Genomic DNA, 26,023 nt, shown 5'->3' with positions numbered 1-26,023 from the left:
AGGACAGATGCTGTATGCTGTACTTTACTGTAATGAGAGGACAGGACAGATGCTGTATGCTGTACTTTACTGTAATGAGAAGACAGGACAGATGCTGTACTTTACTGTAATGAGAAGACAGGACAGATGCTGTATGCTGTACTTTACTGTAATGAGAGGACAGGACAGATGCTGTATGCTGTACTTTACTGTAATGAGAAGACAGGACAGATGCTGTACTTTACTGTAATGAGAGTGAAACCAGGGTTCAATGAAAGTTGTGTTGTCGACAAACACACTGAAAATGTGCCTTTTAAAGGCAATTTCCCTGACGTTCACAGAGATCGCAAACACTACGAATGTTGGCTCAAGCGTAAATTACCTTTAAAAGTCAAAATTCCCAAATTTCCATAGTAGTCCTGTAAAACAGTTAAAACACAGACAAGAGGCTTGAGTTAATTTTATATTGCACTTTATTCAGCTCTAGAGAGATATCTGCAGCTGGGACCCCTGTCAGTCTCAGGACAACACTTGTATTGCTTTCAGACTCCCGTTCTGCAGACAATAGGCCCCTCAGACGTTGAGTTGTCATTCAACGATCTAATAGTAGGGACTCCGTTCAATCCGTAGCGATGAAGATCTGCTCTACAGCACAATATACATTTAAAGGCAACGTTACCGCGTTAGCAGAGACTGCATTCACTGTAAACGTTTCATAGGTCGGCTCAATCGGAAATTACGTTTTAATTTCAATCGCGCTATAACACTGAACTTTGGCGATACGGATTGAATCGAGCCCTAGGTCTGTGTCAACTCTCCTACAGTAGGTCTCTGTGTGTCATCAACTCTCCTACAGTAGGTCTCTGTGTGTCATCAACTCTCCTACAGTAGGTCTCTGTGTGTCATCAACTCTCCTACAGTAGGTCTCTGTGTGTCATCAACTCTCCTACAGTAGGTCTCTGTGTGTCTTCAACTCTCTGTGTTTGTGTAAGAACAACACGTAGAGAAAATGCAACCGTTCTCTCTCTTTATGGACAGAGCTATTGAAGAGGGGGATGAACAGACACAGTAAGGTACAGGTGGAATAAGATTACAGTGAAATAAACATTTTGATGTAAAAAAAAAAAGACTGAAAGGATTGAAGGAGTTTGTCAGATAAAAAAATGACAAGTATTTCATAATATTGTGGATTGGTATTCCTTCGATATTGTTGTGGACATTATATAATATTGAATTGTTAATTAGGGCAGGGATGCAATCCGATCCCGCTTTGTCTGTAATGCACGTCTTAAAGGCAATGTTCCCATGTTCGTGGACACCACATTCACGGTAAACGCTGCATATGTCGGCTCAATCAAAAGTTACCTTTAAATGGCGCATTGTCCAAATCCGCGATCGGGTTGAATCCCAGCCTAAGACTGTACTAACATGTACAGTGGATATTGGAACCCCCATTGACGTCACACAGGATATCACATCCATATGACTTCTATCATCATTCTCATCAAGTAAGGCCATCTGATGGGTAGGGAGCTGAAATACTACTGGTACAGTATTGCATGGACATCACTTCACATCAGTATCTGTTGGGTATGTCTGGATCACGTCTGGCTTGGTCACATGATGGTGGTGGATGTGTCTGGCTTGGTCACATGATTGGGGTGCATGTGTCTGGTCACATGATGGTGGTAGATGTGTCTGGTCACATGGTTGGGGTGGATGTGTCTGGCTTGGTCACATGATGGTGGTGTATGTGTCTGGTCACATGACGGTGGTGGATGTGTCTGGCTTGGTCACATGACGGTGGTGCTGGGGATAGTCGTTAAAGGCTTCAGTGGTCCAGGATGCGAAGGTTGCCCGATACGATCTTGTTCTCCAGTATCGTTCCAGCCGGGATGTCGATACGATCTCCGTGATTGGCTATGATGATTACCGTTCCCTACAGGGAGGAAAGGAGATAGAGAGGAGGGACGTAAAGGTTTCGTTTATTTGGTTTTTACTATCATTTATTTGACCCTTAATTTTTTTTTTTGTTAACACATTTCAACAGGCATTTAGCCATAAATTGTTATTATAAACTTGCTTCATTCCACCTTGGGCTATCACAGTTATCGTTATTGTAAAGTTCCTTCATTCCATCTTGGCCCATCACAGCTATTGCTCATGAGATAATATAGGGACAAGAGGTTTCCCTGACCATGTGCCCTAGCCAGGAACAACTCAGGGGCCTGTGAACTCACCTTCAGAGAAACTTGTTTTCCGAACGTGACGTCACCTGACACAGTCAGGTGATCCAGCTCCAGCATATCGGGGATGCTCTCGAACCGCGTCTGGTATTCCTGGACCTGTTAACACACACACAGACACACACACACAGACAGACACACACACACACACACACACACACACAGACACACAGACACACACACAGACACACAGACACACAGACACACAGACAGGTAATGCTGAGTTTAGAGCCATAACAAATACTTTGAGGTGAGAGAGGGAGAGAGAGAGAGCTCTATCTTGGTATGTTTACTCCCATTGGATGAGCTGTATAAATAGAGGATGAATGTATGGTGGTACAACAATGGAGCACCACCTCAACACAAACAGAACATGTATGCAGAGTTTGGTGTGTTTAGCTTTAGTTCAACTGTAGGAGGAGATACAGTGAGAAGAAAAGGACAAGGATCTTAAGTTTCCCTACGCATGCCCCATTCAAATATACTGTGAATAAAGGTCAGCATGCCACGTCCATTCAAATGTACTGTGAATAAAGGTCAGCATGTCACGTCCATTCAAATGTACTGTGAATAAAGGTCAGCATGTAGAGGATGTATCTGAACCAACAAACACCGAGAGGATGTGTTTCATCAGGACGGGCTATTCAACTATGCTCCTTAAGAAACAAAACACTTCTGTTCTTCCTTCCCTCCTAATCAGGGACTGATTCAGACCGCACACAAGGTGAGAAAACTATTTCACCAATCAGAGACGTTCATTAAACAATTAAAGGGGAAGTTCAGGATTTTACAACTTGATGTAAGATGGTTCCTCACCCTGAAAGTAGTCTATGGGCCAGGAGAAACTGTAATCCATGGTTCGGTTTTCTTTAAACAGCCACTACAAACTACAGCAACATTAGCCATCGCTAGCAAACAATCAATGGAAGTGATAAATGCAACCCACATTTTTTTGTTATGGCCAAATCAACTGAAATCAACAAAAAGTAACTAAATATTTGGTTTGGCATCACTTAAAAGACCCAGAGCAGTCAAAATTCAGTTTTTTCTGCGTTTTGTATTATATTGTACAACAGCTGATGAAACTAACACTGTAATAGTGTGAACAAATGATCTGTATTATTTCCTGATAGTTGCTGATTGAAAATAATCTACACAGGACCTTCTAATCAGCAGGTTTTGCATGGGTGGAGTTTTGGTTTGCCTGGTGACTACACCAGGCGGTATTTAAGTTAATAGACCAATGAGAAAATGAGTTCCAAACCTCTCTGCCAATAACAGCTAGTTTTTCATTTTCAGAGACCACTCCCAGACAGTCCTAGCAAAATTCTTGCTTGAGAAATAGTTTTTAGCTAAAATGCTATTTTTGTTTCTTTTTGACCATTTTAATCTAAAACTATTACAGTAAGGTACTTAATTGTTACCCAGAAATGATATGATATTGAGATAAAAATGGCTGCACGGGGCCTTTAAAGATAATTTGGCCATAGAGTACCACAGTATGAGTCATAATACCCATAAAACCTAGCGGTCAAACAGGGAAATGGTTCCAACAGTTCTTCCACCATTCCTTTTTCCCATAGGGGATGTTAGAAACACTTAAAATAAGGGCTGTGTTGTGTGTAGGCTTGCCCTGGTGTGACGTTTTGATAACCGTGTAAATCTCTCTAGGACAGGGTGACTTTTATCACCTGTATTTACCCCCCAAAAATGAAATGCTAATTAGCTACTAATGTGGCTATCTTAAAGAACTACAAATGACATGATGATCTGGATGAGACTGCCGAATCAAAGCAAAGATAAGAATCTCTGGATTAACTATCTAATGTTTGCTAAATGTAGTAATTAACTAATTGGCCACATTTCTTTAAATTGACAATTCTGTGAACTGTCTTGTGCAAGTTTTAAATTGACACAATAGATGTTAACAAAGGTGTCAGCTAGAGATGACGTGCAGGAGCTTGCAGGGATTTGTAGTTTTGCATGATGTCTACTTTGATGCTAATTAGCATTTTAGAATCTGAGTAAATAGAGCCAAATATATTGATAAAAGTCACCTTGTCCGAGAGAGATTTACATGGTTATCCAAATGTCACGTCAGGGTAAGCCTACACAAAACACAGCCCTTATTTTAAGTGTTTCTAAAATCCCCTATGGGATTAATGGTGGAAAAACGATTGGAACCATTTCCCTGTTTGACCGCTAGGTTTTATGACACCTCCACTGTCGGGCTCTATAATTTTATTTATTTATTATATATATATATATATATATATATATATATATATTTATTTATTATATATATATATATATGTAGGTTGCTCAAATGCAATGAGCTAGTCAACAAAGCACCTTTGATTGAATCCTGCCTTACCTTAGTAAAGGAGCTGCCCAGCTTGACGTGGGGCATGGTTAAGGCTAGGTTAAGTTAGTAGTTCTAGTAGTAGTTAGGTTAGGGTTACGTTAGTTACCTTAGTAAAGGAGCTGCCCAGCTTGACGTGGGGCATGGTTAAGGCTAGGTTAAGTTAGTAGTTATAGTAGTAGTTAGGTTAGGGTTACGTTAGTTACCTTAGTAAAGGAGCTGCCCAGCTTGACGTGGGGCATGGTTAAGGCTAGGTTAAGTTAGTAGTTATAGTAGTAGTTAGGTTAGGGTTACGTTAGTTACCTTAGTAAAGGAGCTGCCCAGCTTGACGTGGGGCATGGTTAAGGCTAGGTTAAGTTAGTAGTTATAGTAGTAGTTAGGTTAGGGTTACGTTAGTTACCTTAGTAAAGGAGCTGCCCAGCTTGACGTGGGGCGTGGTTAAGGCTAGGTTAAGTTAGTAGTTATAGTAGTAGTTAGGTTAGGGTTACGTTAGTTACCTTAGTAAAGGAGCTGCCCAGCTTGACGTGGGGCGTGGTAGGGAACTCTCTCTTCTGGCTCATGGTGAGAGAGCCCGCCTCCAGGCTGTAGAGGTTGGACATGACCAATAGGAGGTCGGAGACGGTCTTGACGGGCAGGAAGCGGGATCGCGGCACGTTGATGCCCAGGGCGTTGTCGAAACTCTTGATGGCCGCGCCCACCGCTGTCTCCAGCTGGATCACGTTCTGACCGCCGTCCAGCGTCTGGCGGGAGGAAAGGTGGTTAGAATGACAAGCACACACACACACACACACACACACACACACACTGAAGAATGTACTGTAGGCCTCAGGTAGTGGGTTCAGTTGGAGAACCCCTGAGCCAGTCATAAGACAAGCTTTAACCTGCTCCACTAGGATCTGAATGATCCACTTAATATCAAAAAGAGTATCACAGTGAGTTATAGAATGAAATAACACTTCACCACCTGCAGCATACGGTAGTGTTCTGTTCATCACATCTGCTAGCTAACAACGTCAGGGTAGTCATTCTATAATATACAGTAGTGTTCTGTTCACCACATCTGCTAGCTAACAACGTCAGTGCAGTAATTATATAATATACAGTACATCCAATAAAACTAGCGGAGTCTTAGGATCTAAAGATGGGACATGTGATTAATCTACAGCACCGCCTCAATCTCTCCATTCTCCCAAAGTGTGCACTTGTCCACTTCCCTTCATGGATTTAGAAGGGAATGGCTGGTATAAGGAAATGGTGGAATGTCCCTGTAGACATCTACAAAAATCCAATCCAACGCTTTTCAATATGTGGATAGTGAACGGGTGAACTCTTCAGGAAGGAGGAGAGATTATTGGGACACACCACCAATCTGCAAATATGGGGGGAATAAATCTACACTAGCCTAGGGTCTATCTATGTATGGCAGGTTAGCACGGGTTACCTTGGTGTTAGTAAACCTCTAGGGGACAGACTGGAGTTGTAGTGTTTACCTTGGTGTTAGTAAACCTCTAGGGGACAGACTGGAGTTGTAGTGGTTACCTTGGTGTTAGTAAACCTCTAGGGGACAGACTGGAGTTGTAGTGGTTACCTTGGTGTTAGTAAACCTCTAGGGGACAGACTGGAGTTGTAGTGGTTACCTTGGTGTTAGTAAACCTCTAGGGGACAGACTGGAGTTGTAGTGGTTACCTTGGTGTTAGTAAACCTCTAGGGGACAGACTGGAGTTGTAGTGGTTACCTTGGTGTTAGTAAACCTCTAGGGGACAGACTGGAGTTGTAGTGTTTACCTTGGTGTTAGTAAACCTCTAGGGGACAGACTGGAGTTGTAGTGGTTACCTTGGTGTTAGTAAACCTCTAGGGGACAGACTGGAGTTGTAGTGGTTACCTTGGTGTTAGTAAACCTCTAGGGGACAGACTGGAGTTGTAGTGTTTACCTTGGTGTTAGTAGACCTCTAGGGGACAGACTGGAGTTGTAGTGTTTACCTTGGTGTTAGTAAACCTCTAGGGGACAGACTGGAGTTGTAGTGGTTACCTTGGTGTTAGTAAACCTCTAGGGGACAGACTGGAGTTGTAGTGTTTACCTTGGTGTTAGTAAACCTCTAGGGGACAGACTGGAGTTGTAGTGGTTACCTTGGTGTTAGTAAACCTCTAGGGGACAGACTGGAGTTGTAGTGGTTACCTTGGTGTTAGTAGACCTCTAGGGGACAGACTGGAGTTGTAGTGGTTACCTTGGTGTTAGTAAACCTCTTGGGGACAGACTGGAGTTGTAGTGTTTACCTTGGTGTTAGTAAACCTCTAGGGGACAGACTGGAGTTGTAGTGTTTACCTTGGTGTTAGTAAACCTCTAGGGGACAGACTGGAGTTGTAGTGTTTACCTTGGTGTTAGTAAACCTCTAGGGGACAGACTGGAGTTGTAGTGGTTACCTTGGTGTTAGTAAACCTCTAGGGGACAGACTGGAGTTGTAGTGTTTACCTTGGTGTTAGTAAACCTCTAGGGGACAGACTGGAGTTGTAGTGGTTACCTTGGTGTTAGTAAACCTCTAGGGGACAGACTGGAGTTGTAGTGTTTACCTTGGTGTTAGTAAACCTCTAGGGGACAGACTGGAGTTGTAGTGGTTACCTTGGTGTTAGTAAACCTCTAGGGGACAGACTGGAGTTGTAGTGGTTACCTTGGTGTTAGTAAACCTCTAGGGGACAGACTGGAGTTGTAGTGTTTACCTTGGTGTTAGTAAACCTCTAGGGGACAGACTGGAGTTGTAGTGTTTACCTTGGTGTTAGTAAACCTCTAGGGGACAGACTGGAGTTGTAGTGTTTACCTTGGTGTTAGTAAACCTCTAGGGGACAGACTGGAGTTGTAGTGTTTACCTTGGTGTTAGTAAACCTCTAGGGGACAGACTGGAGTTGTAGTGGTTACCTTGGTGTTAGTAAACCTTTAGGAGACAGACTGGAGTTGTAGTGTTTACCTTGGTGTTAGTAAACCTCTAGGGGACAGACTGGAGTTGTAGTGTTTACCTTGGTGTTAGTAGACCTCTAGGGGACAGACTGGAGTTGTAGTGTTTACCTTGGTGTTAGTAAACCTCTAGGGGACAGACTGGAGTTGTAGTGTTTACCTTGGTGTTAGTAAACCTCTAGGGGACAGACTGGAGTTGTAGTGTTTACCTTGGTGTTAGTAAACCTCTAGGGGACAGACTGGAGTTGTAGTGGTTACCTTGGTGTTAGTAAACCTCTAGGGGACAGACTGGAGTTGTAGTGTTTACCTTGGTGTTAGTAAACCTCTAGGGGACAGACTGGAGTTGTAGTGGTTACCTTGGTGTTAGTAAACCTCTAGGGGACAGACTGGAGTTGTAGTGTTTACCTTGGTGTTAGTAAACCTCTAGGGGACAGACTGGAGTTGTAGTGTTTACCTTGGTGTTAGTAAACCTCTAGGGGACAGACTGGAGTTGTAGTGTTTACCTTGGTGTTAGTAGACCTCTAGGGGACAGACTGGAGTTGTAGTGGTTACCTTGGTGTTAGTAAACCTCTAGGGGACAGACTGGAGTTGTAGTGGTTACCTTGGTGTTAGTAAACCTCTAGGGGACAGACTGGAGTTGTAGTGGTTACCTTGGTGTTAGTAAACCTCTAGGGGACAGACTGGAGTTGTAGTGGTTACCTTGGTGTTAGTAAACCTCTAGGGGACAGACTGGAGTTGTAGTGGTTACCTTGGTGTTAGTAAACCTCTAGGGGACAGACTGGAGTTGTAGTGTTTACCTTGGTGTTAGTAAACCTCTAGGGGACAGACTGGAGTTGTAGTGGTTACCTTGGTGTTAGTAAACCTCTAGGGGACAGACTGGAGTTGTAGTGTTTACCTTGGTGTTAGTAAACCTCTAGGGGACAGACTGGAGTTGTAGTGGTTACCTTGGTGTTAGTAAACCTCTAGGGGACAGACTGGAGTTGTAGTGTTTACCTTGGTGTTAGTAAACCTCTAGGGGACAGACTGGAGTTGTAGTGGTTACCGTGGTGTTAGTAGACCTCTAGGGGACAGACTGGAGTTGTAGTGGTTACCTTGGTGTTAGTAAACCTCTAGGGGACAGACTGGAGTTGTAGTGGTTACCTTGGTGTTAGTAAACCTCTAGGGGACAGACTGGAGTTGTAGTGTTTACCTTGGTGTTAGTAAACCTCTAGGAGACAGACTGTTAGGAGACAAATCAACAATGTTCTGCTTTCCCACCACTCTGTAATGTAATGTCTCAGGGCAGTGCCACTCTGTCATGTCTCAGGGCAGTACCACGCTGTCATGTCTCAGGGCAGTACCACTCTATCATGTCTCAGGGCAGTACCACTGTCATGTCTCAGGGCAGTACCACTGTCATGTCTCAGGGCAGTACCACTCTGTAATGTAATGTCTCAGGGCAGTACCACTCTGTCATGTCTCAGGGCAGTGCCACTCTGTCATGTCTCAGGGCAGTACCACTCTGTCATGTCTCAGGGCAGTACCACTCTGTCATGTCTCAGGGCAGTACCACTCTGTCATGTCTCAGGGCAGTACCACTCTGTCATGTCTCAGGGCAGTACCACTCTGTAATGTCATGTCTCAGGGCAGGACCATTCTGTAATGTAATGTCTCAGGGCAGTACCACTCTGTCATGTCTAAGGGCAGTACCACTCTGTCATGTCTCAGGGCAGTACCACTCTGTCATGTCTCAGGGCAGTGCCACTCTGTCATGTCTCAGGGCAGTACCACTCTGTCACGTCTCAGGGCAGTACCACTCTGTCATGTCTCAGGGCAGTACCACTCTGTCATGTCTCAGGGCAGTGCCACTCTGTCATGTCTCAGGGCAGTACCACTCTGTCATGTCTCAGGGCAGTGCCACTCTGTCATGTCTCAGGGCAGTACCACTCTGTCACGTCTCAGGGCAGTACCACTCTGTCACGTCTCAGGGCAGTACCACTCTGTCACGTCTCAGGGCAGTACCACTCTGTAATGTCATGTCTCAGGGCAGTGCCACTCTGTCATGTCTCAGGGCAGTACCATTCTGTAATGTCATGTCTCAGGGCAGTACCATTCTGTAATGTAATGTCTCAGGGCAGTACCACTCTGTCATGTCTCAGGGCAGTACCATTCTGTAATGTAATGTCTCAGGGCAGTACCACTCTGTCATGTCTCAGGGCAGTACCACTCTGTCATGTCTCAGGGCAGTACCACTCTGTCATGTCTCAGGGCAGTACCACTCTGTCATGTCTCAGGGCAGTACCACTCTGTAATGTAATGTCTCAGGGCAGTACCACTCTGTAATGTAATGTCTCAGGGCAGTACCACTCTGTCATGTCTCAGGGCAGTGCCACTCTGTCATGTCTCAGGGCAGTACCACTCTGTCATGTCTCAGGGCAGTACCACTCTGTAATGTCATGTCTCAGGGCAGTACCACTCTGTCATGTCTCAGGGCAGTACCATTCTGTAATGTCTCAGGGCAGTGCCACTCTGTCATGTCTCAGGGCAGTACCACTCTGTCATGTCTCAGGGCAGTGCCACTCTGTCATGTCTCAGGGCAGTGCCACTCTGTCACGTCTCAGGGCAGTACCACTCTGTCATGTCTCAGGGCAGTGCCACTCTGTCATGTCTCAGGGCAGTACCACTCTGTCACGTCTCAGGGCATACCACTCTGTCACGTCTCAGGGCAGTACCACTCTGTAATGTCATGTCTCAGGGCAGTGCCACTCTGTCATGTCTCAGGGCAGTACCATTCTGTAATGTAATGTCTCAGGGCAGTACCACTCTGTCATGTCTCAGGGCAGTACCATTCTGTAATGTAATGTCTCAGGGCAGTACCACTCTGTCATGTCTCAGGGCAGTACCACTCTGTCATGTCTCAGGGCAGTACCACTCTGTCATGTCTCAGGGCAGTACCACTCTGTCATGTCTCAGGGCAGTACCACTCTGTCATGTCTCAGGGCAGTACCACTCTGTCATGTCTCAGGGCAGTACCACTCTGTCATGTCTCAGGGCAGTACCACTCTGTAATGTAATGTCTCAGGGCAGTACCACTCTGTCATGTCTCAGGGCAGTACCACTCTGTCATGTCTCAGGGCAGTACCACTCTGTCATGTCTCAGGGCAGTACCACTCTGTAATGTCATGTCTCAGGGCAGTGCCACTCTGTCATGTCTCAGGGCAGTACCACTCTGTAATGTAATGTCTCAGGGCAGTACCACTCTGTCATGTCTCAGGGCAGTGCCACTCTGTCATGTCTCAGGGCAGTGAAATGAGAGACAAACAGACATGGTACATGATTGTGTCTAGGCACACACACACACACACACACAGACAATAAATTGATATTTCTACACAAACACACGGATATACACACTGAGCCTCTCAGTTAAATGAGAAGTGTAATCTATGGTAATACAGCGGAGGGGTGGGGAAGAGAGGGGTGGGGAGGGGTGGGGAGGAGAGGAGAGGGGTGGGGAGGAGAGGGGAGGGGAGGGGTGGGGAGGAGAGGAGAGGAGAGGGGAGGGGTGGGGAAGAGAGGAGAGGAGAGGGGAGGGGAGGGGAGGAGAGGAGAGGGGAGGGGTGGAGAGGAGAGGGGAGGGGTGGGGAGGAGAGGGGAGGGGAGGGGTGGGGAGGAGAGGGGAGGGGTGGGGAGGAGAGGGGAAGGGAGGGGTGGGGAGGAGAGGGGAGGGGTGGGGAGGAGAGGGGAGGGGAGGGGTGGGGAGGAGAGGGGAGGGGAGGGGTGGGGAGGAGAGGAGAGGGGTGGGGTGGAGAGGAGAGGGGTGGGGTGGAGAGGAGAGGAGAGGGGTGGGGTGGGGTGGGGAAGAGAGGAGAGGGGAGGGGTGGGGAAGAGAGGAGAGGGGAGGGGTGGGGAAGAGAGGGGAGGGGTGGGGAAGAGAGGAGAGGGGAGGGGTGGGGAAGAGAGGAGAGGGGAGGGGTGGGGAAGAGAGGAGAGGGGAGGGGTGGGGAAGAGAGGAGAGGGGAGGGGTGGAGGAGAGGGGAGGGGTGGGGAGGAGAGGGGAGGGGTGGGGAGGAGAGGGGAGGGGTGGGGAGGGGTGGGGAGGAGAGGAGAGGAGAGGGGTGGGGTGGGGAGGAGAGGGGTGGGGTGGGGAGGAGAGGGGTGGGGTGGGGAGGAGAGGAGAGGGGTGGGGTGGGGAAGAGAGGAGAGGGGAGGGGTGGGGAGGGGTGGGGAGGAGAGGGGAGGGGAGGGGTGGGGAGGGGTGGGGAGGAGAGGGGAGGGGAGGGGTGGGGAGGGGAGGGGAGGGGTGGAGAGGAGAGGGGAGGGGTGGGGAGGAGAGGGGAGGGGTGGGGAGGAGAGGGGAGGGGAGGGGTGGGGAGGAGAGGGGAGGGGAGGGGAGGGGTGGGGAGGAGAGGGGAGGGGAGGGGAGGGGTGGGGAGGAGAGGGGTGGGGAGGGGAGGAGAGGAGAGGGGTGGGGAGGGGAGGAGAGGAGAGGGGTGGGGTGGGGAGGAGAGGAGAGGGGTGGGGTGGGGAAGAGAGGAGAGGGGAGGGGTGGGGAAGAGAGGGGAGGGGTGGGGAGGAGAGGGGAGGGGTGGGGAGGAGAGGGGAGGGGTGGGGAGGAGAGGAGAGGGGAGGGGTGGGGAGGAGAGGAGAGGGGTGGGGAGGAGAGGAGAGGGGTGGGGAGGAGAGGGGAGGGGTGGGGAGGAGAGGGGAGGGGTGGGGAGGAGAGGAGAGGGGAGGGGTGGGGAGGAGAGGAGAGGGGAGGGGTGGGGAGGAGAGGAGAGGGGAGGGGTGGGGAGGAGAGGAGAGGGGAGGGGTGGGGGGAAGAGAGGAGAGGGGAGGGGTGGGGAGGAGAGGGGAGGGGAGGGGTGGGGAAGAGAGGAGAGGGGAGAGGAGAGGGGAGGGGTGGAGGGGAGAGGAGAGGGGAGGGGTGGGGAGGAGAGGAGAGGGGAGGGGTGGGGAGGAGGGGTGGGGAGGAGAGGAGAGGGGAGGGGTGGAGAGGGGAGGGGTGGGGAGGAGAGGGGAGGGGTGGGGAGGAGAGGGGAGGGGTGGGGAGGAGAGGAGAGGGGAGGGGTGGGGAGGAGGGGTGGGGAGGAGAGGAGAGGGGAGGGGTGGAGAGGGGAGGGGTGGGGAGGAGAGGGGAGGGGTGGGGAGGAGAGGAGAGGGGTGGGGTGGGGAGGAGAGGAGAGGGGTGGGGTGGGGAGGAGAGGAGAGGGGTGGGGTGGGGAGGAGAGGAGAGGGGTGGGGTGGGGAGGAGAGGAGAGGGGTGGGGTGGGGAAGAGAGGAGAGGGGAGGGGTGGGGAAGAGAGGAGAGGGGAGGGGTGGGGAAGAGAGGAGAGGGGAGGGGTGGGGAAGAGAGGAGAGGGGAGGGGTGGGGAAGAGAGGAGAGGGGAGGGGTGGGGAAGAGAGGAGAGGGGAGGGGTGGGGAAGAGAGGAGAGGGGAGGGGTGGAGAGGAGAGGGGAGGGGTGGAGAGGAGAGGGGAGGGGTGGGGAGGAGAGGGGAAGAGAGGGGAGGGAACAGAGCAGGTATTTTGAGTCGGAGTGAAACTGAAGAGGAATTCTGCACCACCTCTCTCTGCCTCCTCATTGAGAAGTTTACAGTTGATTTATTAGATTTTTTTCAGCTGTTGAAATTAGACTATTAATCATTTGGGGGATACAATATATGGTTAAGGGGCTCAGGAAATTATATTAGGCATTCTGAGCCATAGAATATATCCTATACATTCAGCTGGTCTTCTATACATTCAGCTGGTCTGACCTGAGCTGGACTGCCTTGACCGAAACAGCATCAAAATGTACTGAGCTAAAGTGTTTTTGTGTGTGTGTGTGTGTGTGTGTTGACCTATGCAAAACCTGCACACAATCTGCGTGCGGTGTGTGTGTGTATGCCTAACTGTCTGGCCTCTCACCTTGGGGTTAACGATGATCTCCATGTCCAGGGCGTTCTGCTCCTGCAGCCTCTTGATGGCACCCAGAGAGATCCACAGGTTGTTGGTGTTGAAGATCTTAAACTTGGTGACTGATTTGAACTCATCTACATGGGCCTTGGGGACCTGGGCGATCTCCAGCAGACGCAGCTTGTCATCATACTGGATAAGGGTACCGCCCTGTAGAGACAGAGACACAGAGACAGAGACAGAGAGACAGAGACAGAGACAGAGAGACAGAGACACAGAGAGACAGAGACAGAGAGACAGAGAGACAGAGACAGAGAGACAGAGAGACACCGAGACAGAGAGTCACAGAGAGGTTATTTTGGGTTCTGATGGGGTAGTACAGTTTAACTAAAGCTCATTATTTATTTATACGTTATATTCTTTAAGAATAAATGGCTATATATTATTCATTTAACAGTAAAAAAATAAGATATAACAATTCCACATTAATTAATTAAACAATTTAATTAATGAACAACAATTGAATGAACTTTTTATAAACTGTGAATAAATGATGAATAACGTGTTAATAGTGAGAGGTGAATAAAACATTTATGAAGACAGAATAAACCATTAAAGAGACCACAAAATGTCCGCCGTCTTCCCCCTCCTGCCACCCACCTTGACATCAGCGCGGGTCTTGTCGGTGACCTCCATGATGAACTCACAGCGTTTCCCGTTGGGCTGGCTCACCAGGTGGTGCAGAATGTTCAGGTCCACCGTAGCACCCAGGTTATCAATATTAGACACAAAGATGTACTCCTGGAGCGAGGGAGGGAGAAGGGGGGTGTATTTTGGTATTTTATTAGGATCACCATTAGCTGTTGCGAAAGCAGCAGCTACTCTTCCTGGGGTGCAACTCAATATTAGGAAGGTGTTCCTAATGTTTGGTATACTCAGTGTATATTTCACAGGAGGCTGCTGAGGGGAGGACGGCTCATAATAATGGCTGGAACGGAGCAAATGGAATGGCATCAAACACCAGGAAACCATGTGTTTGATGTATTTGATACCATTCCACTGATTCTGCTCCAGTCATTACCACGAGCCCGTCCTCCCCAATTAAGGTTCCACCAACCTCCTGTGATACAGTATATTGGTGCCTTGGAACTCAGTGGTTTGACTTTGCCCCCCTGTGGTTTTACAACGTTATGGAATTATCATTTTACACAAGACAAGAAACATAGTATCAATAGCAGCGAAGGCTGAATTATTTAATATCATTTACAAATTATATAAATAAAATAAGTGTTTTCTTTAAAAAGAGGTCAGTGCTGCAGATAGGGTAGTTACCTTGCCTTTGTGTTTGTGTTTGTGTTTGTGTGTGTGTGTGTGTACATACGTGCGTCAGAGGAGGCTGGTGGGAGGAGCTATAGGAGGACGGGCTTGTTGGAATGGAATAAATGGAACAGAGTCAAACACGTGGTTTCCATATCTTTGATGTGTTTGATACCGTTCAATTCATTCCATTCCAGCCATTACAATGAGCCCGTCCTCCTATAGCTCCTCCCACCAGCCTCCTCTGGTGCGTATGTGCATGCGTGTACGTGTGTGTGCGCGCGTGTGTGTACCTTGCCCTCTGCGATGAGCTGATCCAGCAGGCCAGAGTTGTAGAAGCTGGCGTAGATGTCCCCGTGGCCAGGAGGGTACCACACGTCAGCGTTCTCACCCGTCATACCAATGTCTGTGGCCACAGGCAGGAGGGACTCTTTGTTAATACGGGGGTACCTGGGAGAGAGGGCGGGAGGGGAGGGGTGGAGGGAGGAAGAGGGGGAGAGAGAGTGAATTAATTTTAGTTAAACAACCCAATTGCAGGCTACTTACAGGTTTCATGTTTTGCGTTTAAATCATAGGAAATGTAATCCTCAATGTTATCTCATTAAACATCATGTTTCTTCAACCCAGGATAGCATTCTGTTAGGAATCCTGTTAGGAATGTGTGAATGATGGCAAGACCAACTGAACAGAACAAGGAGCCGTCATCACTTAATGTTTATCAGCTGATAAGAGCAGATTAGGAAGGAGAACGTTTAATGTCTCCTTATAGAGCTGAGCATGACCTGAGATCTGTCTGTCTGGCCATAAGAGGGGAGGATGACCTGAGATCTGTCTGTCTGGCCATAAGAGGGGAGGATGACCTGAGATCTGTCTGTCTGTTTGGCCATGAGAGGGGAGGATGACTTGATATGTCTGTCTGGCCATAAGAGGGGAGGATGACCTGAGATCTGTCTGTCTGTCTGGCCATAAGAGGGGAGGATGACCTGAGATCTGTCCGTCTGGCCATAAGAGGGGAGGATGACCTGAGATCTGTCTGTCTGGCCATGAGAGGGGAGGATGACCTGAGATCTGTCTGTCTGGCCATAAGAGGGGAGGATGACCTGAGATCTGTCTGTCTGTTTGGCCATGAGAGGGGAGGATGACTTGATACGTCTGTCTGGCCATAAGAGGGGAGGATGACCTGAGATCTGTCTGTCTGTCTGGCCATAAGAGGGGAGGATGACCTGAGATCTGTCCGTCTGGCCATAAGAGGGGAGGATGACCTGAGATCTGTCTGTCTGGCCATAAGAGGGGAGGATGACCTGAGATATGTCTGTCTGGCCATGAGAGGGGAGGATGACCTGAGATCTGTCTGTCTGGCCATGAGAGGGGAGGATGACCTGAGATCTGTCTGTCTGGCCATAAGAGGGGAGGATGACCTGAGATCTGTCTGTCTGGCCATAAGAGGGGAGGATGACCTGAGATCGATCTGTCTGGCCATAAGATGGGAGGATTACCAGAGATCTGTCTGTCTGGCCATAAGAGGGGAGGATGACCTGAGATCTGTCTGTCTGTCTGGTCATGAGAGGGGAGGATGGTATTGGCTAGGGGAAGAGGGGTCAGGTGAGAGGAGAGGGAAGGAGGGAGGAGAGGAGAGGAGCAATGTTCCCTCTAATGTTTTTCAGCACTGAGCAAATTTCAGGTCTACTGAGCGCAAACTTTAACGTTGTGAAAATTCTGTGCAACTTCCGGCGCGTGTTTACTGTGAACACTGAGGCTGTACCCGCTTTAACTTACAGATATAACAGTGGACAAGTAGGCTACTGTGGCTATTTGATCATAATGTAGGCCTATCAGAGTGGCCTACCATCAAAAACAATGGAGAAAAATGCATCCCATAACATTTTAACATGGAAATAGCTGTTCTATCATCCAGCCTACAGTAGCAGCCAATGTGTGGTGTTAAACGTAGGCCTACATTCCATGAGATCTTTGAAAAAAACATGCAGGGCTTGACATTAACCTGTTTATCCACTTGCATTGAAAGTGTCTAATGTTGCGTTGAGTCGATCACAATTCCCCCAGTTACGGGAAACGTTGATAGTGTTAACTAAAGGGGAAAACTGTAGAAAGTTGAGGGAAGTTCAATCTCGTGCTTCTCTGCGAGGGCTAATATTTATTCTGCGTGGCAGTCCAAGGGGAGCGGCACACATTGGAGCAGCTTAGAGGGAACATTAGAGGAGAGGAGAGAGAAGGAGAGGAGAGAGGAGGGGAGGAGAGAGGAGGGGAGGAGAGAGGAGGGGAGGAGAGAGGAGGGGAGGAGAGAGAAGGAGAGGAGAGAGAAGGGGAGGAGAGAGGAGGGGAGGAGAGAGGAGGGGAGGAGAGAGGAGGGGAGGAGAGAGAAGGAGAGGAGAGAGAAGGGGAGGAGAGAGGAGGGGAGGAGAGAGGAGGGGAGGAGAGAGAAGGGGAGGAGAGAGGAGGGGAGGAGAGAGGAGGGGAGGAGAGAGGAGGGGAGGAGAGAGGAGGGGTCGTGCTATCCGGAATCCTTGGGACTACCATAACCATACCCATTTTACAATTCAACTTCAATGGGGTAGGGATGTCCCAAGGAACCCGGATAACATGGACAGAGAGGGAAGTGTAAATGAGAAAAGAGGAGAGAAGAGAAGGGGAAAGGAGAGAAGCAAAGAGGAGAGGGGAAGGAGAGGAGTGGGAAGAGAGGAGAGGAGGGAGAAGGGGAGAGGGAAGGAGAAGAGGAAGGAGTGGGGCAAGGGGGAAGACAGTTCTGGCATGGATAAGAGGGATCAGATGAGAGGAGGGGAGGGGAGGGGAAGGGAGGAGAGGAGAGGAGAGGAGAGGGGAAGAGAGGAGAGGAGAATGAAGGAAGGGAGAGGAGAGGGGAGGGGAAATGGGGGAGGAGAGGAGATGGGAAATGGGGGAAGAGAGGGAAGGGGCCTCATTAAAAGAGGATTAAGTTGTCATCTGACCAGGCTTTTTGACACACTCCAGCTTGATCCTCACTGTGTTTGATTGTATTCCAAAGGCAAAGGAGAGGCTGATCAAATATTAACACTACAAGCCTTTTAGTCTACAGTCCAATTCAACAGTCCACTGCTTAAAGGAAAGGTTCACCCATTTTGAATGTTATATTGTTTTTGTGCATCTCTGAGTGATGTTCTATCGATTCCATGGGTAATTTCATGTTTTCACTGAGTTAATGGCGTTCAAGCAGGCAGAAATCCGGCCGCTATGACGTAGAACTGCGATAAAGTCGCTCTCACTACAATGGAAGTTAAAAGGAATACAACTTTTAGATCGCGAAAACGTCTATCATAGATGTCAGATTTCAATACTGCTAGATGTCATAACTCGGGAGGATGTCTTCTCTCAAATGAGCCATTGGTCATATTTTAGCGATACTCCTACCTCGAGAAATGTGTAATTTAACGGAGGGTCTAGCACATTTTCCTATTTGTTTGCCTCTTTAGTCCAGGGTGCGTTGCGTGGTTCAGCTGCCTGAGATATTATAGAAAGGAAATGAATGAAGGAAAGTATAACGCCCCACCCAGTAGACTGTCGACAAATCGCGTTCACGTTGTCATGCTGCGTCACGCGGTTGCTAAACTAATCGTAACACAATCCCTTCTCAAAGTCAGTGTATTGGTCGAGAAACTTGCCTATATTACAAAACTATACGATATTACAGATAGCAAGTTAATTATCTCACATCTTGGAAAAGTATTGTAATGTTGTACTTCTTGTTGACGAAATTCGTGCTAATGTTGGAATTTTGAGCTAGCGCTCAATACACTCCCATTCACTCGAAGGACAGCGCTCCTTGTCTCAGAATCGCCCATAATGCACCATGCAGCCCATTGACGTAGCATGGTATTCAGACCCCTTTTCCCACATTTTGTTAATAGGTTTAGACATTTTTGCAAATGTATTACAAATAAAACACAGAAATACCTTATTTACATAAGTATTCAGCCCCTTTGCTATGAGACTCGAAATTGAGCTCAGGTGCATCCTGTTTCCATTGATCATCCATGAGATGTTTCTACAACTTGATTGGAGTCCACCTGTGGTAAATTCAATTGATTGGACATGATTTGGAAAGGCTCACACCTGTCTATATAAGGTCCCACAGTTGACAGTGCATGTCAGAGCAAAGACCAAGCCGTGAGGTTGAAGGAATTGTCAGTAGAGCTCTGAGACAGGATTGTGTCGAGGCACAGATCTGGGGAAGGGTGCCAAAACATTTCTGCAGCATTGAAGGTCCCAAAGAACACAGTGGCCTCCATCATTCTAAAATTGAAGATGTTTGGAACCACCAAGACTCTTCCTAGAGCTGGCCGCTCGGCCAAACCGAGCAATCGGGGGAGAAGGGCCTTGGTCAGGGAGGTGACCAAGAACCTGCTGGTCACTCTGACAGAGCTCTAGAGTTCCTCTGTGGAGATGGGAGAACCTTCCAGAAGGACAACCATCTCTGCAGCACTCCACCAATCAGGCCTTTATGGTAGTGGCCAGACGGAAGCCACTCCTCAGTAAAAGGCACATGACAGCCCACTTGGAGTTTGCCAAAAGGCACCTAAAGACTCTCAGATCATGAGAAACAAGATTCTCTGGTCTGATGAAACCAAGATTGAACTCTTTGGCCTGAATGCCAAGCATCATGTCTGGAGGAAACCTGGCACCATCCCTTCGGTGAAGCATGGTGGTGGCAGCATCATGCTGTGGGGATGTTTTTTAGCGGCAGGGACTGGGAAACTAGTCAGGATCAAGGCAAAGATGAAAGGAGCAAAGTACAGAGATATCCTTGATGAAAACCTGCTCCAGAGCGCTCAGGACCTCAGACTGGGGTGAAGGTTCACCTTCCAACAGGACAAAGACCCTAAGCACACAGCCAAGACAACGCAGGAGTAGTTTCGGGACAAATCTCTGAATGTCCTTGAGTGGCCCAGCCAGAGCCCGGATTTGAACCCGCTCGAACATCTCTGGAGTGACCTGGAAATAGCTGTACAGCAACGCTTCCCATCCAACCTGACAGAGCTTGAGAGGATCTGCAGAGAAGAATGGGAGAAACTCCCCAAATACTGGTGTGCCAAGCTTGTAGCGTCATACCCAAGAAGACTCGAGGCTGTAATTGCTAACAAAGGTGCTTCAACAAAGTACTGAGTAAAGTGTCTGAATACTTATGTAAATGTGATATTTCCATTTATTTTATGTTATTTTATAATAACCTATTTTTGCTTTGTCATTATGGGGTATTGTGTGTAGATTGATGAGGGGAAAAAACGATTTAATTCATTTTAGAACGTTTTAGTAACGTAACAAAATGTGGAAAGAGTCAAGGGGTCTGAATACTTTCCGAAGGCACTGTATCTGCCGTTGCGAATGTCAGACTCCACTCTGCGGCACGTCGATCTGCAGGTTGAACATGGTGAGATTGTAGACTCCTAAATTGTGACCCGTTTCAGGAAGCTAGGCAGGCGTATGTCGCACGTCACTACTTCACAGGAGAGGCTTTTGAACTTCTTTTTTTTGTGTGTTTTTTGGCAGAAATGCGCCCTGGAACATGTGAACTTTCATGTGCCTTAATAACAGACTTGTATTCCATCTGTAAATATGAATACAATTATTAAAATTCCGAGCATAGTTGGTTTAGCCACGGAAAAAGACAAGTACCTTTACCGCTAACCATGATTGGCTGAGATAATGAATGGGCTGGACATGCCGGGTGATGAGTTTGGATTGGTCTGCCATGTAGCATACTTCGGTCATAACGTGAGCTGCTCTGTACTGTATGTGTTGATAGTCCTTTCTACCGCAGCGTTTTTAAAAGATATAACGTTAGCCATTGAGAACTACAAAAGTTTAGCTACTTTTCTCAACAACATTGATGCCCTTAATTTAGCAGGCGCTATCGACAGATCAGTTGGAAAAAGTTGTGATGGGCTACTTTTTGCACACACCACGGTCTGTGTAAACCAGAGTGAATTGACACAACGCTGGCCAAACAAGATGTAGCTACAAACAAACAAAACAGAGTTAAATGGTTCCAGTCTGCCGTGAAGCATTCATCCATGTGGGTAAGAGTTTAGCTACATTTTCAAATATTCTAATCATTTAGTTGTTTTCATTGCAAGTTAAAGCGTACTGTTCGCTAGCTGGCGAACATTAGCTTGCTGGCTCGCTAGCTAACATTACGTGTATGATCTATGTAGTAATATTATTTGAATCAGAAATCCATTTGCATTGCTCGTTTTAGCCTAATGTTAGCTAGCTAACATTGAACCTAGTTGGTTAGCTTTAGCTACCTGCAGATTCATACTACAGCTATGACAATGTTCGTATTGGTAGCATGAGTTGGGATTATGCCGGTTCATTGTTTAGTTAACTACTTCGCCAGATGATTACATGACCCATCAAGTTAGCCAGCTGGGTCTGGGGGTGATTCCGCCATCTATTGATTACGGCCATTTATTGTATTTCATGAACATGTGTACATGTCTAGACAATAGAGCCCCATCCACTTAGCTAGATGTGCCTGGGGGGGTCACATGACCCTTCAATTTAGACAAGTGTGTCTGGGTAAGCGTCATTTAATAATGATAAAATATGTATACATTATTTTTATCTGGACACTTTCTGTTTTTGATATTGCTAGTAACCATTTCACTGTACCGTTTACACCTTCTGTATCCTGTGCATGTGACAAATACACTTAGATTTTATTTGATATAGTGTGTGTTTACCAGAGACGGTAATGTGAAGAACAAAATTACCTGTACCAAAGTCAGATTAGGATATAGACCAAGGACTAGATAAAGTGTATTTTTACTTATTGTAGGCTACTACTTTTACCACTTTTAGTCTTGAAATCTTTGGTTGTTTACTACACTACTCACTCTGTTTAGCACATGGCCTCACATTTGAATCCTTAAAGAGATGGGTGGGGCTAAGGCTTAAGAGGGTGTGAAAAATACTGAATGGCTGGAGACAAAGAAGAGCTCTCCAGTAGGTGTACCAAAGCATTCAAAGGCCATTTTCTCAAAAGGGGGGTTACAGGTTTGTCAACTTTCTAAGCAGAATTACATTCCCTTTGTTCCTCAACTGCAGTGTATGATATACAATTTTCTAGCTCTGAGTCTCTACTTTAATCAAATGTAAAAAACACAATATCAAATGTTGCTACATAGGACCGAATCCAGGTGGTGGGTCACTATTGATAGTGCAGTTTGTTTAGGCGATTTTACAGCTAACTAGCTACTTTACATGCTGATATTGTCTTTGGTATTATTGTGTGTAGCTACGTTTGCTTGCTAGATAGCCAGTCAGCCCATAGAGAGAGCATTGCATTGTGGATTTTGTAGTCGACTTGAGCTGCAACAGATTTCCACAACGATTTTCCATGTTGCTACCAACTTTATTATAACGCCAAAATGAAATATTTGTTCAGAAAACATACTCACATATTAGTGCTATTTAACACTGTAAATTAAAGGAATGAGTGCTTTTGGGTGGATTTTTCCTGTCTTTAGAGTCCATTCATTACCGCTACAGACAGGATGTCCAGTTTTATGTCCCGTATGTCTCATATATTCTGATCCAGCAGGATATGAGACATACTGTGGTGCGTGTGTTACCTGCTCTGGTTGAAGGTGTGTATCTTGACGCGGTGGTGTGTGTATTTCTGAAGGATCTTCTTGGTGTCTTCATCCGTGTTGAAGGAGTTCATCAGGACCAGAGGAACGTCTGTGTTGTACTTCTTGTTCAAGTGCTGAGGGAAAAAGATATGCAAAATTAAATAAAGTTAAATAAAGTTGTATTGTATTGACATCTGTGTTGTACCTCTTGTTCAAGTGCTGCGGGGACAAAGAAATGCTAAATGAAATAAATCAAGTTAAATTAAGGTGTATTGTATTGTTTTTGGTGTTGTACATGTGCTGAGAGAAATGAGAGGGGTAAATAAACCCATAGTGTTTGGTGGCCATATTGGATTGAGAACAGGTGAAAGGAATGCTTGGCGGCCATATTGGATTGAGAACAGGTGAAAGGAGTGCTTGGCGGCCATATTGGATTGAGAACAGGTGAAAGGAGTGCTTGGCGGCCATATTGGATTGAGAACAGGTGAAAGGAGTGCTTGGCGGCCATATTGGATTGAGAACAGGTGAAAGGAGTGCTTGGCGGCCATATTGGATTGAGAACAGGTGAAAGGAGTGCTTGGCGGCCATACTGGCCACAGCAAACCAAGTGACAGGCTGGGTGGAGCTAATGCAATGGCAGTGTTGGAGAGCATCAAATCCGTGATGCATTGTGACTGACTGATTGATTGACTGATCTACAAATCATAATGAGTAGTTATTTATAATGCAAGGTGATTTGTAGATCGGTTAGTCGGCAGTACGGTCGGCTGCAATGCTGAACAAGCCCGAAGACTCTAGATTCCAGATTTTAATGAGGGAGGGGTTGTTACGGTAAACCGTTACCAAACTGTGTGGGTGTGTGGTGGAGTTTATGAAGCAACCAGGCTGGTCGAGGTTCGTCTCGGCTTTATGAGGTCATTATGAGGTCATCAAGGGTGGGACTGTCCTAGGAGAAGCGAGGTTGTGGGAATTCAACTCCACTACCAACCAACGTAACTACCAGGATATGACACAAACACACATACAACATAAGTACCAGGAAATCACACACTGTCTGACTGGCGCAACAGGTCAGCATAACAGGATCTATTCCACTGTAGGATGTTTGTTTAGATTTAGTGCAATCATTTAAAGTTTCGTTTTATGAGTTTTGGGAAGTTAGGAACTCCCATATCCTCAGAGGGCCCCAGGACAGAGCAGAAAGGTCATACACATACCAGCAGACTAGAGACAGAGAGAAGGAGGGATAAAGAGGTTCTGTGGCTTTAAGAAAATACCCCTTCTCTCCCTCTCCCACTCTCCAAATCACAAGCACATGTTCTCATTCTCTCCCTGCCTCTGTCCTTTAGGCACATAACATGTATGTATTCCTTCATCCTGCAGAGAGAGGGGTAGACAGATATGATATGTATACTGAACAAAAATATAAACGCAACATGTAAAGTGTTGGTCCCATGTTTCATGAACTGAAATAAAAGATCCCAGAAATACGCACAAAAAGCGTATTTCTCAAAAATGTGGAGAACAAATTTGTTTACATCCCTGTTAGTGAGCATTTCTCCTTTGCCAAGATAATCCATCCACCTGACAGGTGTGGCATATAAAGAAGCTGATTAAACAGCATGATCATTACACAGGTGCACCTTGTGCTGGGGCAATAAAATGCCACTAAAATGTGCAGTTTTGTCACACAACACAATGCCACAGATGTCTCAAGTTTTGAGGGAGCGTGCAATTGGCATGTTGACTGCAGGAATGTCCACCAGAGCTGTTGCCAGAGAATTGAATGTTCATTTCTCTACCATAAGCCGCCTCCAACGTCGTTTTAGAGAATTTGGCAGTACGTCCAACCGGCCTCACAACCGCAGACCACATGTAACCACGCCAGCCCAGGACCTCCACATCTGGCTTCTTCACCTGCGGGATCGTCTGAGACCAGCCACCAGGACAGATGATGAAACTGAGGAGTATTTCTGTCTGTAATAAAGCCCTTTTGTGGGGAAAAACTCATTCTGATTGGCTGGGCCTGGCTCCCCAGTGGGTGGGCCTGGCCCCCAAGTGGCTGGGCCTATGCCCTCCCAGGCCCACCCATGGCTGTGCCCCTGCCCAGTTATGTGAAATCCATAGATTAGGGCCTAATTTATTTATTTCAATTGACTGATTTCCTTGTATGAACTGTACCTCAGTAAAATTTTAGAAATTGTTGCATGTTGCGTTTCTATTTTTGTTCAGTATAGTATAAGATCAGTTGAGGGTCTGTGTAAAGCGCTCTAATGTCTTCAGGCAGTCTGACTGAAAGGAGAGCTGTTTTTCTATGGGCAGGTCTGTGGGTTTGGCCAGGCAGAGGGAGGACAGAGAAGGCAGTGTGCTGGAACTGAGAGGTGTGTGTGTGTCAGAGCAAGAGAGAGGCGGTAATTGTTTGCAGACTTGTGTGGACAGGGGTTATGTGGTCGTCTGTGTTTGTATGTGTGTGAAGCGTAACGGCTGCATGGAAAGGAAATGGAAAGGGGGATACCTAGTCAGTTGTACAACTGAATGCATTCAACTGTAATGTGTCTTCCGCATTTAACCCAACCCATCTGAATCAGAGAGGTGCGGGGGGCTGCCTTAATCAACATCCACGTCATGAACACTCTTCTCCCCTCCACACACTGTGTCCTGTATCGGTCTCACATCCCAGTGGTTCTGGCACTCATTTTACCCTCCAGATATAGTCATATTACCTCCACTGTGAATCAGGCCATTTAGGGAGAAAATGGATACCAACTCACATTAATGTTCCCCAACTCCCACCTCCGTCCTCTCCCCTGAGTAAAAGTTCTCAGTCATCACTCTCTCTCTCTCTCTCTCTGTGTGTGTGTGTCTAGACGTGTTTAACTATACTTGTGGGGACCAGAATTCCCCACAAGAATAGTAAAACGAACAAAACTTTGACCAACTGGGGACATTTAGTTGGTCCCCACAAGGTCAAATGCTATTTCTAGAGGGTTTAGGGTTAAGGTTAGAATTAGTGTTAGGGTTAGAATTAGGCTTAGGGTTAGGAGCTAGGGTTAGTTGCGAGGGTTAGGGTTGTTAGGGTTTTGGGTTAACGTTAGGGTTAGGGTAAGGGTACGGTTTAGGGAAAATAGGATTTTGAATGGGACTGAATTGTGTGTCCCCACAAGGTTAGTTGTACAACTGTGTGTGTGTGTGTGTGTGTGTGTGTGTGTGTGTGTGTGTGTGTGCCCAGTCTTCTCTCCCTCATTAAAGTCATAATCTGTAGTCTGGAGTCATTGCTTCAGCCCATCGACAGCCCCGCCCAGTCACTTGGTTTGGTACGTTTTGAGAGATGGGGCTGAGGGTTGATGAAATGTCACCTCTTATGTCATGCCTACAACATTCACGTGGCACATATCTGTTATAACATGTTATGATGACATAATGACAATTATGACACCTCTTATACAGCAGATATGGCATGACATAACAGATATGACCGGTACCTCTATCTGCTGCACGGTGAGGTCCAGGAACGTGTTCTCGTTGCGGACGCTGATGAGGCTCTTTGGACCTTTACAGCCCATGCTGGTACCCAGGCCTCCGTTCAACTTGACTACCACCAGCTTGTTGAGACTGTCTGCCAGGCTGTCCGGCAGGGGCCGCGCTGCTATCTTATCATAGGGCTGGAT

At 47.2% G+C, this 26,023-nt stretch overlaps 1 protein-coding gene and 1 long non-coding RNA gene across 2 annotated transcripts; both read right to left on the bottom strand.

Annotated features, from left to right (window-relative positions):
* Nucleotides 1-434: 434 nt before the first annotated feature.
* LOC311119376 (UTP--glucose-1-phosphate uridylyltransferase) lies at nucleotides 435-26,023 on the bottom strand (the record flags this gene model as incomplete). The annotated part of the gene is made up of 8 exons (XM_084194087.1): nucleotides 435-1,918; nucleotides 2,220-2,324; nucleotides 5,085-5,327; nucleotides 13,423-13,620; nucleotides 14,071-14,211; nucleotides 15,021-15,177; nucleotides 22,356-22,489; nucleotides 25,838-26,023. Coding segments are annotated over 8 exons (1,272 nt in total), but the record flags the coding sequence as incomplete, so codon positions are not given.
* LOC311119377 lies at nucleotides 7,418-8,189 on the bottom strand. The gene is made up of 3 exons (XR_014611937.1): nucleotides 8,054-8,189; nucleotides 7,760-8,004; nucleotides 7,418-7,514 (listed from the first exon to the last, which is right to left on the bottom strand). It is a non-coding gene; the product is annotated as an uncharacterized lncRNA (long non-coding RNA).

Source organism: Coregonus lavaretus (assembly GCF_964263955.1).
Source record: "Coregonus lavaretus genome assembly, contig: HAP1_SCAFFOLD_3715, whole genome shotgun sequence".
NCBI classification, from domain to species: domain Eukaryota; kingdom Metazoa; phylum Chordata; class Actinopteri; order Salmoniformes; family Salmonidae; genus Coregonus; species Coregonus lavaretus.
The sequence above is the reverse complement of the archived record's forward strand: the minus strand, read 5'-3'. Positions and strand labels throughout refer to the sequence as shown.